This window comes from Microcaecilia unicolor, chromosome 4 (assembly GCF_901765095.1).
Source record: "Microcaecilia unicolor chromosome 4, aMicUni1.1, whole genome shotgun sequence".
NCBI classification, from domain to species: domain Eukaryota; kingdom Metazoa; phylum Chordata; class Amphibia; order Gymnophiona; family Siphonopidae; genus Microcaecilia; species Microcaecilia unicolor.
The window spans coordinates 44,430,193-44,444,437 of NC_044034.1; the positions used below are offsets into that span (position 1 = coordinate 44,430,193).

Genomic DNA, 14,245 nt, shown 5'->3' on the forward strand with positions numbered 1-14,245 from the left:
TCCCTAGCCAACCTCTGGCCAGGTTTTCCTACAAAGTTCTGCAAGGTTCCAAGATGAATTAGGCCTACCAGAAGGTAGCGTCTGGGAGTCACACATGTGGTGGAGGCTTTAGGCAGTAAGGCTTTGCTTCTTCCTTTTGGGCCTCCAACTTAGCTGTGCCATGAGCTTTTATACTTCCTGGGCCACACCCTTCCAGCTCTGCCTCTCCTGTGTCATCTCCCTCCTGGGCAGGAGTGTGAGAGTTAATCTGTGCAATTGTGAGGGAGCAGTAACTTGCTATATACTCCCTCACACAGGAATTAAATAAATGTCTGGCAAAATGCTGTTCAACAGTACCTAATGGTAAAATGCAAGTCAGTAAGGTTATATCATGGTGACTAGTGTGATGGAGTTCAAAATTCATCAACAGAGTGGAACAGAAATAGAGGAAGAAGAGAGACCAGCCAAACACAATGGATCTGGAGGGAAGACTTGTTGGGGAAAACCCCAGGGAGAACTCCATTTTTCAAGAGTACTGTAGGGGTGTACCTTATGGCTCACATTTTGTAGGCTGAGGCCTGTTCCAGCTAGGAACTGTATTTCATCTGCTGGACAGATAGGTATGTGGGACCTGATTGCTCTAGAAAAGTCACCTAAGGACCATTGGGACAAAGCCAATATCGGGCTTTGTAAAGAAGTTGTTTTGGGCAGGAGAGAGGAGGACAAAGTGATAGCTCTCTAATGACAGGGATTGTTTAATCAGTATCTCCTATGAACTGTACCTCTCTATACACCAAGTCTGTATAGAAAAGCCTTAACTAATATTTATGGCTTCTGACACTGTGAGAGCCCTCAACATGTGCCAGACTGAAACGTGACAGATATATCTCTGATACTATCCAGCTGCTAGCTGGTCAACTTACTGAGATGCAGTTGAGCCTAGAAGGAAAGATTCTGTCTATCACCGAGCAACTTGGCTACTAAGGATGTTGCTAGCGTCTAAGGTGAGGAAAGGGTTCACTCCTATGGTCTTGGGGAAAGTTAGTTGCTATTTTTAGTATGCAAAGTATAGGGTATCTGCTCATGTGCATGGTCTATGAGCTTAATATATTTGCAGCTTTTATAATATCTTCTCAGGAATAATCATTCATGGTACTGTAACAGAATAAATGCAGATATCTATTTCGTGTAATACTCAGCCAGATCTTTGGTATAACCCTTATACCTGATATTCAAAAGCATTTAACCGGCCAGGATCGGCACCTGGCCAGTTAAATACACCATAACCAGTTATACTTGAATTTTCAGCGGGATTCGGCCATCCATATCTCATTGAAAATTCACACTTAGCGGATAGCCAGTAGTATCACATGAGATAAGTAGCTATCTACCAATTTTCTGCGCACGTTTGGTGGCCATATTTGACTGCATGAATACCAGGCCTATCTTTGGCTGGTTTAAACTTAACCAGTCAGCGCTGAATAGTGGCATGGCCGGTTAAGTTTGAATCAGCCAAAAATAAATTCAACGCCGGTCACCAGAAATGGCCCAGCATTGAATATCCGGGCTGAGCGCCGACTGCAGGAGTTAGTTGAGCTAACTCCCGTAGTCTGAATATCGGGTCCTTAGTATTTATTTTTGTTTGCTTGTTTGCCAAATTTGCAAATTATCATTATCCTATATTATCCATCCCACCATAAGTAATTCCTTAATCCCTTATTTGTCCTGTTTGTCTTAATTAGATTGTATGCTCTGTCGAGCAGGAATTGTCTCTTACATGTTTCGTGTGCAGCGCTTTGTACATCTAGTAGCGCTATAGAAATTATAAGTAGTAGTGATTAATAAATAACCATAGTGATCCAAAATAGTGCATTCATACCCCTAGGTAAACATGTCCAGAGTGATTTTTTTTGTTTGGTTCTTGCTCTATTACTACAGTAACCTCTGAACATAGGGTAGAAAATGATTAACAATTGGGAAAGATAGGACTTTCCTGTTAAGCAATGAGGCTTTGGGGTTCAGGGTTGTAAGAGCAGACTGGGCAGAGTCCTGCACTCACAAGTGTATTGGCTAAGTATCTTCAGCAGTCAGGAAACTGGGAGATAAATGTGTAGTAGGAAAGCCCTGCTGAAGGAACTTGAAATCCTACAAAAGGAGGTTACATCCCAGTCAGAGGAAATGGAGACTGAAGAAAAAGCAGAAGAAATGGAGTACACTGAAGGGCAAAACTGTCCAAAACACTCAGGCCAATCATAATAGTTTTGGCTGGGAGCAGGTGTCGATCTGTGAAGCTATAGCACAGGTGATGGTAAAACTAACAGCATTCTTCAATGCTTGTACTGCATTTTGTACACAGTGCTTATGTGAGAGTTGCGTGGACTATGAATGATGGACAGCAACATTTGTTGTGCACACAGGAATTGATTCAGAGCTTCTGGGCTGTGCTTGAGAAAAACACTTCCTTTTTGAGATTAGGGATTGAATCTGTGCTTCTGGGACTGTGTTTAAAAAGCAGCAGCATTTTGAAGAGAGTTTGAACTAGAGTTGCTGAGACTGTGATAAGAACATAGCAGCGTTCATTGTTACAGAGGTCTTTGTTGGTAGTGATTTAGGACTACAGCATTCATCTGCTCAGAGTGCCTTAATTTGTATTGCATTCTGGGAAGTAAGCTACATACAAGCAAGAAAAGGACTAGGTACAAGATGGATAACCCCCACACAAAAACCTGTGAAAAAAAAATAGTATCCACTAAATACCAACTATCAGGATGTGGAAAAATCACTTAAATAATTAATACCACTATACTACCTTTTCCACTGAATAATACTGAAAATGGTGCAAAAGGTCAGTGATTAAGTAAATTATTCAATTTTTTAAAAATTTTTTAAAGGAGGATACAGAGGATAGATGTATATCCGTTTCAGCTCCAATAGACAGTTGTAGAGTCTAGGAGCTCTGTGAGGCCCTTTTTTCCTCCTTTAAAAATAAAAATTGAATAATTTACATAATCACTGATCTTTTGCACCATTTTCGGTATTATTCAGTGGAAAAGGTAGTATAATGGTAAACAAAAAAAAGACAGCAGTAGAAAATGGTTCTAATGTAGAGCCTGGTGAAAAGGAGAATAGAGTGTAAACGTTATGGCCATGATGGCTTGACTTGTAAGTAAAGAAAAGGTGACAGGCCTCGGCAGAGGTTGGTGAATAACTTGTGTTTCGGCAACATTACCTACTTCAGGGGTCTGTATCGGCCAGTTCCACAATATAGACAAAGCAGTACACGTATGTTATTAATTCTTCAGGAAACAAATGTACCAGCAGCTGGGATCTCACATATTCAGCAGAGTTTAGCAGTATTCTTCCTCCTTTCTGTCTGTATTGTGGAATTGGCTGATACTGACCCTTGATGAAAGCACTCTCATCAACACACTGGCCGTGTCTGGTCCCATCCTAATAAAGTGGTTCACCAACCGCTGCTTGGGTCTGTCGTCTTTGCATAAGAACATAAGCATGGCCTTACTGGGTTCATCTAGCCCAGGCTCCTGCTTCTAACAGTGACCAATCCAGGTCCCAAGTACTGGCAGAATCCCAGGTACTTTGCTTCTTGCTGATTCTTGGGTGGATTTTTACCCTTTTTCTGCTACAATTGTATTACAATATTAGCAAAATTCGCCCCTTCCTTTCTGAATACGCTGCCAGAACCCTTATCCACCACACCCTTGTCACCTCTCGCTTGGACTATTGCAATTTACTTCTCACTGGTCTTCCACTCAGCCATCTCTCTCCAAAATTCTGCGGCACGGCTTGTTTTCCGCCAGAATCGTTATACCCACACTAGCCCGCTCCTCAAGTCACTTCACTGACTCCCTGTCCACTTCCGCATTCAGTTTAAACTTCTCGTACTGACCTTTAAATGCATCCACTCTGCAGCCCCCCCATTACCTCTCCGCTCTCATCTCTCCCTACGTTCCTCCTCGTGAATTCCGCTCACTGGACAAATCTCTCTTGTTGTCCTCCTTCTCCTCCACTGCTAACTCCAGGCTTCGCTCCTTTTCTCTCGCGGCACCTTATGCCTGGAATAGACTTCCTGGACCTATACGTCTAGCACCATCTCTACCTGTTTTCAAATCTATGCTGAAAACCCACCTTTTTACTGCTGCTTTTAGCTCCTAGCCACAATTGCCCTCCCCTTGTCCCTTCCTCCCTTCTCACCCATTACTTCCCTCACCCGTAACTGTCTTGTCTGTCTGTATTATTTAGATTGTAAGCTCTTTTGAGCAGGGACTGTCTCTTTGTATCAGGTGTTCAGCGCTGCGTGCGTCTGGTAGTGCTATACAAATGCTAATAATAATAACAATATTACTCAGGAGCATCCTTTCTATTTAAAATGATTAATGTGATTGGAAAGTAGTGAATATGTGAGGCTATAGAGGATCTTTAGACAGACTGAAATATTTAATACACACTCACATGCATTCTTAGTAATTTTACCAGGGTAACCCTTCATGGAACCTGATAAACAGGTCCTTGGATGTTTTTAACTTAATCGTTTCACCCTATACACTGCCTTGAGGGAATCAAAAAAAGCGGTAAATAAATCCTAATAAAATAACAAAAATGATTGTGAGCCCTCCAGGGCCAGGGAAAGTACCCAGTGTACCTGAATGTAACTCACCTTGAGCTACTACTGAAAACAGTGTGAGCAAATCCTTGTCAGAGTGCTATGGAAACAGTAAGTAACTCTTTCTTACTGATCTGTTTTACACCACTCATGATCTCGAAAATCTCTATCATGTCTCATCTTCAGGCTCAAGAGGCCTAACCTGTTTACTCTTTCTCTGTAGGAAGCCAACCCATCCCACGGATCATTCTTGTCCCAAGGACTGGATTCAAATACAAACTAGACAAGTTACAGCTTAGGGCCTTATATTACAAGGGGCCTCGCGCTTCACTAGCATGGAAAACTATTAAACCTACTTAATTGAGGGGTCCTCTTTAAATCTTAGGGGCCACAATATGCATAAATCTGGCTCTCTCTCTTTTCAGCATCTTTTCTAGCAGTTCTATAGCAGAACTCCAGGTGGAGTTACCCCAACCCCTTATTCTTGTTTTGTCCTCTATAATGTTCTGATTAATTCCTAGCATTGTACTTGCTTTTAAAGTTTCTGTTGCACTTTGGGATTTATAAGTACATAAGTATTGCCATGCTGGGAAAGACCAAAGGTCCATCGAGCCCAGCATCCTGTTTCCAACAGTGCCCAATCCAGGTCACAAATACCCGGCAAGATCCCAAAAATGTACAAAACATTTTATACTGCTTATCCCAGAAATAGTGGATTTTCCCCACGTCCATTTAATAACGGTCTATGGACTTTTCCTTTAGGAAGCCGTCCAAACCTTCTTTAAACTCCGCTAAGCTAACCGCCTTTACCACATCTGGCAACAATAGTATGTATGTATAGTGCTTAGGGAAGTGAGCTAGGCACCAGAGAAATTAGTGTTCAAATCCCACTGTTGGCTCTTGTGATCTTGGCAAGTCACCCTCTATTGCACCAGGTACAAAACTTAGGGCACCTTTTATGAAGCTGTGCTACCAATTAGCAGTGTGCTGAATGTGAAGAAGCCCATTCTGTTCCCATAGGCTTCCTCACACTCAGCACACCCTAATTGGTAGCACATCTTTGTAAAAAAAGCCCTTAGTATGTAGCGGGAAATGCCTACTATACGTAAATGTAACTCATCTTGTACTACTACTGAAATTGTGAGGTTAAATGTTATAAATAATATGTTCCTGCCCCATGGAGCTTACAATCTAAGCGAGTACCTGAGGCAATGGTCACAAATAGTATCTGGCAGAAGCAATAATTGAACTTTACTTTCCCAGCCTATTGCTCTAACCATTAGGCAGTACGTCCATCACAGACGGTACATTATAATTTGAATATATATTTTTCATTTATCAAAAAATGTATATTGTCTTATTTGGAGTACTAGCCAACATTACAGTTTTAAAACAGGAAAAAAAAAAAAAGAGGAACTCAGCCAAGCTCTGAGAAAATAAAGGCTAAAGAGTTGGCGTTCCAGAAATACAGAAAAACTCAAGAAAAGGAACACATGGAAGAATACCGGATGGAACTGAAAGAAGCCAAGAGAGAGATACGACTGGCAAAAGCGCAAGCGGAAGAACAAATGGCTAGAAATGTAAGGAGGGGTGACAAAAATTTCTTCAGGTATATTAGTGAAAGGAGAATGACTAAAAAGGGAATTGTGAGACTAAAAGATTCTGCAAACCGCTATGTGGAAAATGATGAAGAAAAAGCAAATTTGCTAAATAGATACTTTTGTTCTGTTTTCACAGAAGAAAATCCTGGAGAAGGACCGCGATGGCCTGGAAATAGTACAAATGAGAATGAAGTGGATAGAGCACTGTTCACGGAAGAAAGTGTGTATCAACAACTTGAAAAGCTAAAGGTGGACAAAGCCATGGGACCGGACGGGATCCACCCTAGGATATTGAGGGAGCTCAGAGAGGTTTTGGCGGGTCCTCTTAAAGATTTGTTTAATATATCCTTGCAGACGGGAAAGGTTCCGAGGGATTGGAGAATGGCAGAGGTGGTCCCTCTTCACAAAAGTGGTGATAGGGAAGAAGCTGGAAACTACAGGCCGGTAAGCCTCACTTCGATTATTGGAAAAGTAATGGAAGTGATGCTGAAGGAAAGGATAGTGAATTTCCTGGAAGCCAATAAGTTGCAAGATCCAAGACAACATGGTTTTACCAAAGGGAAATCGTGCCAAACGAATCTCATTGAGTTCTTTGATTGGGTGACAAGAGAATTGAATCAGGGACGAGCTATGGACATAATCTACTTAGATTTCAGCAAAGCTTTTGACACGGTTCCCCACAGGAGACTCTTAAATAAACTGGATGGGCTGAAGATAGGACCTGAAGTGGTGAACTGGATTAGGAACTGGTTGACGGACAGACGCCAAAGGGTGGTGGTGAATGGAATTCGCTCGGAGGAGGGAAAGGTGAGTAGTGGAGTGCCTCAGGGATTGGTGCTGGGGCCGATTCTGTTCAATATATTTGTGAGTGACATTGCCGAAGGGTTAGAAGGTAAAGTTTGCCTATTTGCGGATGATACTAAGATCTGTAACAGAGTGGACACCCGGGAGGGAGTGGAAAACATGAAAAAGGATCTGAGGAAGCTAGAAGAATGGTCTAAGGTTTGGCAATTAAAATTCAATGCGAAGAAATGCAAAGTGATGCACTTAGGGAATAGAAATCCACGGGAGACGTATGTGTTAGGCGGGGAGAGTCTGATAGGTACGGGCGGAGAGAGGGATCTTGGGGTGATAGTATCTGAGGATTTGAAGGCGACGAAACAGTGTGGCAAGGCGGTGGCCGTAGCTAGAAGGTTGTTAGGCTGTATAGAGAGAGGTGTGACCAGCAGAAGAAAGGGGGTGTTGATGCCCCTGTATAAGTCGTTGGTGAGGCCCCACCTGGAGTATTGTGTTCAGTTTTGGAGGCCGTATCTTGTTAAGGATGTAAAAAGAATTGAAGCGGTGCAAAGAAAAGCTATGAGAATGGTATGGGATTTGCGTTGCAAGATGTATGAGCAAAGACTTGCTGTACTAAACATGTACTGTATACTCTGGAGGAAAGGAGAAACGGGGGTGATATGATACAGACGTTCAAATATTTGAAAGGTATTAATCCGCAAACGAACCTTTTCCGGAGATGGGAAGACGGTAGAACGAGAGGACATGAAATGAGATTGAAGGGGGGCAGACTCAAGAAAAATGTCAGGAAGTATTTTTTCACGGAGAGAGTAGTGGATGCTTGGAATGCTCTCCCGCGGGAGGTGGTGGAAATGGAAACGGTAACGGAATTCAAACATGCGTGGGATAAGCATAAGGGAATCCTGTGCCGAAGGAATGGATCCTCGGGAGCTTAGTCAAGATCGGGAGGTGGGGCTGGTGGTAGGGAGGCGGGGATAGTGCTGGACAGACTTATACGGTCTGTGCCAGAGCCGGTGGTTGGGAGGCAGGGATAGTGATGGGCAGACTTATACGGTCTGTGCCCTGAAGAGCACAGGTACAAATCAAGTAGGGTATACACAAAAAGTAGCACATGTGAGTTATCTTGTTGGGCAGACTGGATGGACCGTGCAGGTCTTTTTCTGCCGTCATCTACTATGTAAGAATAGTCATATTCAGTACTGAATCAAATTATAATTGCCTCAAAGATGTAATGTGTAGATTTATACAGAACTAAAAAGAAAGAAAAAGATATGTAGCATCTGGTGAATTGAAAAGGATGCTCTGAACCAATGAGGTGGTTGATTAAAAAAAAAAAAAAGTTCCTTTTTTAAAGTATATGCCAGTAATAACAGGTGAACCTAACTCATGGGTGACCATGCTACTAAGAAAAGGAAAGATCAGTGTACTATTACTGCAAGACATTTACATGGTACGGTACTACAAGGTGTATGCAGTAGTGCAAAGAAACACTGAGCCAGGGGTGTAGCCAAACCTCGTAGTGGGGGGAGCACATTTTAGTCTGCCGCCTCACCGCCATCCGCCCCAGCCACCGCCTTGCCGGTCCCCCCACCGCCCTACCACACCCCACAGCAGCAAATACCTTGGCTAGCGGGGGTCCCCAACCCCTGCCAGTTGAAGCCTTCTTCAGCGCCACTGCATTCCCTGCCCTGCTCTCTCTTCCTCCTCACATCCTGCATGCTCCTTTCAGTGAAACTCTCAATTTCACTGAAAGGAGCATGCAGGATGTGAGGAGGAAGACAGGGCAGGGAACATGACGGGCACCAGAGATCGGCGCTGGACAAAGCTTCAGCTGGTGGGGGTTGAGGACCCCCACCAGCAAAACCAGGGGCCCAGATTAAATTTGGGTGGGGGCCCAGGCCCCTGTGGCCCCACCTAGCTATGCCACTGAGACTAGGCTTATAGTCTAGTGAATACAAACAGAAAAAAAATTTTTAAAAATCGGATGGAGTTTAATTAAAAACAGGGACCACCCAAGCATATTTAGGTGCATTTGCAGAACTTGAACCAGTAACCAGAGCAGGCCCACAATTAGGCAAGACCAGTGGCGTAGCAAGGGCGGGGTGGTGGGGGCGGTCCGCCCCGGGTGCACGCTGCTGGAGGGTGCAGAGAGCAGCCGCGCGCCTTTCGGCTCTGCTGGTTCCCTTCTCCCTCTGCCCCGGAACAGGTTACTTTCTGTTCCGGGGCAGAGGGAGCAGGGAGCCAGTAGAGCTGACAGGGGCGCGGCTGCTCTCTGCACCCTCCAGAAGCCAAGAATGCATCCGGGGGGGCTTGATATGCGGGGGAAGGGGGTGTCATTGTGCCAGGGGGTGTCATGCTGCACCCTGGGGGGACGGATGCCGCTGCACCCAGGGGGGGGGTACACAGCAGCGATCCGCCCCAGGTGGCAGCCGACCTAGGAATGCCACTGGGCAAGACTAGGCAATTGCCCAGGGCAGCAGTTTCTGGGGAGGGGGCAGCAAAGAGCTGCTGGAGTCAAAACAAAATATATCTTGAAAGCTACACAAACCAAAGGAAATAACAGGAAATACTTTTACCAGCAGGGCGAGTGGGCAGTTTTCAAATAGCCCATTTACCCAGCTTATTCTAGGAGCTACGTTGTTGAGGTGATTGTGACTGCTGGGGTTTTAAAGGCCCAAAAGTTAATTGGAGGGGGCATGGCTGAAGGTTTGCCTAGGGTGACTAATACCCTAGTATGGGACCTGTCAGAAACCATTCATATAGAAAAAGCAGGAAATGGTGTAGATGGAAACTTAAAGTCAGAGAAAGTAGCACTTCACCCCTTAATTCTCTAACACACCTGCAAGAAGTTTAGGGAAAACAAGCTGGTAAATCCATAAGGTAATTTCTCTTAGCTAAGAGGAGGCGTACAGAAAATGAGACAGGCTGATTCTGTCAATGACATTGCCTAATCGGGAAGTCCCCTAATGTATGTGAGGAGGAGGCATTCCTAGATAATTAATTGCAGAAGTTGTAAGAAGCCAGCCTTCAAATTCAGATTGACGAATCTTTACTGACGTAACGATTTGTAGGTGTGTTACCGAAGTAATAAAGTGACAGGGAGCTCCTTAGACACACTGTAGCAAGGTGTGTATCGCATTTGTAAGCAAGGCATTCTCCACTGAACTCAATGTGCTTTTTTTTTTTTTTTTTAAATCTCCAATTCCGAGAAAGGCACCACTGCTTTTCTTTTAGACCGCGCGTGCAAGAGCAAGGCACGCCCTCTCGCGCTCACACAGCTACAAGCAAGAGCAAGTGGCGCCCCTCTCCAGCTCGTGCACTGGCAGACTACAGCACGAGCTTTGCACCGGGCGGGCGCCCATAATACGGCTGCACAGTGGTAGACTAGACAAAGGGCGCTCGCGTCGCCCGTCACTGCAGCAGGTGACGCTTGGGATGCTACAGACTCTTTCTCCCGATTCTGCTACTGTGTGAAGAAGACATCGCCGGCGCCCCGGAAGAGGCGGCTTGTGCTGCTTTCTCCGTTCACTTGTTAGCTACCGGTTAGTACAGCAGCCATGGCCATAGCGCACTTGGCCACCGAGTACGTTTTCTCTGACTTTCTGCTGAAGGAGCCGTCCGAGAGCAAGTACAAGGGGCTGCGATTGGAGTTGGCCGTGGACAAACTCGTCACCTTTATCGGCGTAGGGCTGCCGCTGCTGCTCATCTCGCTCGCCTTCGCCCAGGAGATCTCTATGGGTGAGTGTGCGTGCGGGGCTGCAGAAGTGGAGACACCGCTCCAAGCTTTTCTGCAATTAAGCTCATTTCTCTGATTTATGTTTTAAGGGTAATGCTATAGAAAACAAATCTGATAACAGTTTGACCTGCGGACTAATGAATTCCCTTGCGCATGCAAATCTGAGCCTGTTTTTGAAAGTCAAAACAAGCGGGGTGAGGAGTTTGATGCAAGTAATTGACTTTGATTATTAAAAACAGGGAAATCGATAAAAGTCTCTCGGATATTTTGTAAGTGCAGAGTTGGAACCTTTTTATGGCCGGTAGATAATAATTTTTTATTAGCCCAGCACGTGAACAGTATATATACGGTTGTGTTTTGTTGTGGATCTTTCGCACTTGTAGAGGGAATACCGCACCAGTGGTAGCGTTGGAGTCAAAGTTGCAAACTTGCACATAATGACAGTTCATACCACAAGGTGTAGCCAAAAATAACATCCTGATGTGATGTGGTTTTAACAACTTTCTTGGTATCTACTGTACTTTAAAAGCAAGACTACTACTACTACTTAACATTTCTAGAGCGCTACTAGGGTTACGCAGCGCTGTACAAATTAATAACTAAGGACGGTCCCTGCTCAGAAGAGCTTACAATCTAAAGGATGAAATGTCAAGTTGGGTAGTCTAGATTTCCTGAGTAGAGGTGTTGTGATTAGGTGCCGAAAGCGATATTGAAGAGGTGGGCTTTGAGCAATGATTTGAAGATGGGTAGGGAGGGGGCCTGGTGTATGGGCTCAGGGAGTTTGTTCCAAGCATGGGGTGAGGCGAGGCAGAAAGGGCGGAGCCTAGAGTTGGCGGTGGTGGAGAAGGGTACTGAAAGGAGGGATTTGTCTTGAGAGTGGAGGTTACGGGTAGGGTAGGGACGTAAGGGGAGATGAGGGTAGAGAGGTAAGGAGGGGCTGCAGATCGAGTGCATTTGTAGGTTAGTAGGAGAAGCTTGAACTGTATGCGGTATCTGATCGGAAGCCAGTGAAGTGACTTGAGGAGAGGGGTGATATGAGTATATCAGTTAAGGCGGAAGATGAGACGTGTGGCAGAGTTCTGGATGGACTGAAGGGGGTATAGGTGGCTAAGTGGGAGGCCGGTGAGGAGTAGGTTGCAGTAGTCAAGGCGAGAGGTAATGAGCGAGTGGATGAGAGTTCGGGTGGTGTGCTCAGGGAGGAAGGGGCGAATTTTGCTAATGTTGTAGAGGAAGAAGCGACAGGTCATGGCTATCTGCTGGATATGCGCAGAGAAGGAGAGGGAGGAGTCGAAGATGATGCCGAGGTTGCAGGCAGATGAGACGGGGATGATGAGGGTGTTATCAACTGAGATAGAGAGTAAAGGGAGAGGAGAAGTGGGTTTGGGTGGGAAAACAATAAGTTCAGTCTTGGCCATGTTCAGTTTCAGGTGGCGGTTGGACATCCAGGCAGCAATGTCGGATAAGCAGGCCGATACTTTGGCCTGGGTTTCCGCAGTGATGTCTGGTGTGGAGAGATACAGCTGGGTGTCGTCAGCATAAAGATGATAGTGGAAACCATGAGATGAGATCAGGGAGCCTAAGGAAAAGGTGTAGATTGAGAAAAGGAGGGGCCCAAGCAAGAGGGTTAAACCTATTGTCACTGAAAACACTAAGCAATAAGAGAGTAGTTTACAATCGTATTAAGTGAGGACTAGTACTTTATATCAATCAGACCAAATGTAATGCTGGCATAGTTTATTTTTGACACTCTGGGAAGAATCTGACCAGGGCCAGTGTTGGACATGCTGGGTCCCAGGGCAGAAATTGAAGGGGCCCCCAATCTCCCCAGCCACCATTACTACCGCACATATTTCAACTTTAAATGACTTCTTCATACCCAAAGCACAGACAGACTTTAACCTAATACAGAACAAAGGATAACAAATTAAAAATAGAAATATGAACACCAAAACGGAACTGGGAACCCCAAGAAGTTAAACTCGGCAGGCTTGTTTTTATTAATTTTAATAAACTCAAACTAAACAGTACAAAGAGGTTTACATAATAAAACAAATTCTGGTCGCTGCATCTCAAAAAAGATATAATGGAATTAGAAAAGGTGCAGAGAAGAGGGAAAATGATAAAGGGGATGGGACGACTTCCCTTTGAGGAAAGGCTAAAGCGGCTGGGGCTCTTCAGCTTGCAGAAAAGACGGCTGAGGGGAGATATGATAGAGGTCTATAAAATAATGAGTGGACTGGAACGGCTACATGTGAAACATCTGTTGACGCTTTCCAAATATACTAGGACTAGGGGGCATACGATGAAGCTACAAAGTAATAAATTTAAAATGAAACGGAGAAAATCTTTCTTCACTCAACATGTAATTCAACTCTGGAATTCATTGCCAGAAAATGTGGTAAAGGCAGTTAGCTTAGAAGAGTGTAAAAAAGGTTTGGACGTCTTCCTAAAGGAAAAGTCCATAGACCATTATTAAATTGGACTTGTGGAAAATATTTCTGGGATAAGCAGTATAAAATGTTTAGTACTTTTTTAGATCTTGCCAGGTATTTGTGACCTGGATTGGCCACTGTTGGAAACAGGATGCATGGGTTTGATAGACCTTTGGTCTGTCCCAGTATGGCAATACTTATGTAAATAGTACATTAAGGAACGCCAATGCATAATAGGTAAGCCTATCACACAAGATCACATTCATCATATCATCCACACTAGCTTAAAACAATAAAACCACAATAGCACACATTAAAATATATAAATGTCAGTGCAGTACTACTGGAGGAGGAGGTCTTCAGTTGGCAGGGCTTAGGGATCCCTGCCAGCTTAGGTATTTTATATTCTGCATTCAGGTGGGAAGCTTGGTGCCCACCCATTTTGGGCTCTTTGGAAATTTTGTTTTCTATCATCTTGGTCCCAGTTTCTCTTTTCTGCTTTCTTGTCTGTGTGATGCTAATTCTCTTTCCAGTATCTGCTGTCCATTTTTCTTTTCTCCTCTCTTCTCTCTTGTTCCATTCCCACACTATGCATGTCTCTAATATATTAATTTTTCCCTTTCAGCTCTTTCCTCCCTTTTTTTCTTTTCTGCTTCTGTTCACTCACTCTCACCCTTGTTCTTTTTAATTTTCAGTTACCTATCAATTTCCCATCTCAATCCTTTCCCAGCCTCCTATTTCCTTCCATCTACTCCTCATTACCACATTTCTACCTCTGTACTCGCTGTTCTCCTCACTCAGCTTCTTGCCGCCCCCTTTAAGACCTCTCCCACATGGTTCCTCCATGTCCAGAATCCCCTCTTCTTCTCTCCACTATTGTAACCCATCCCACTCATTTCCTGACATCTCCCTGGCCCTTTCCCTCCACCCCCCAGCATCTTCTTGTTCCACCACTCTTCCTTCCTGCGCCTTTCCATGGGTCCATCTCTCCTCCTCTCTCTCTTCCCAGCCCCCGTGGTCCAGCATTACTCCCTCTGTTCTTCTTCTCCACCCCTTTCCCTTTGATGCAGCATAAGGA

At 44.6% G+C, this 14,245-nt stretch overlaps 1 protein-coding gene across 2 annotated transcripts in view; it reads left to right on the forward strand.

Moving 5' to 3' along the window:
- The first annotated feature begins 10,276 nt into the window (after nucleotides 1–10,276).
- PANX1 (pannexin 1) overlaps nucleotides 10,277–14,245 on the forward strand; it is a 75,334-nt gene continuing 71,365 nt past the window's right edge. For both annotated transcript variants that reach the window (XM_030199350.1, XM_030199351.1), the window contains exon 1: nucleotides 10,277–10,737. In XM_030199350.1, the coding sequence (XP_030055210.1) occupies nucleotides 10,557–10,737 (181 nt within the window). In that variant the 5' untranslated portion in view covers nucleotides 10,277–10,556. The remainder of the gene's footprint in view (nucleotides 10,738–14,245) is intronic.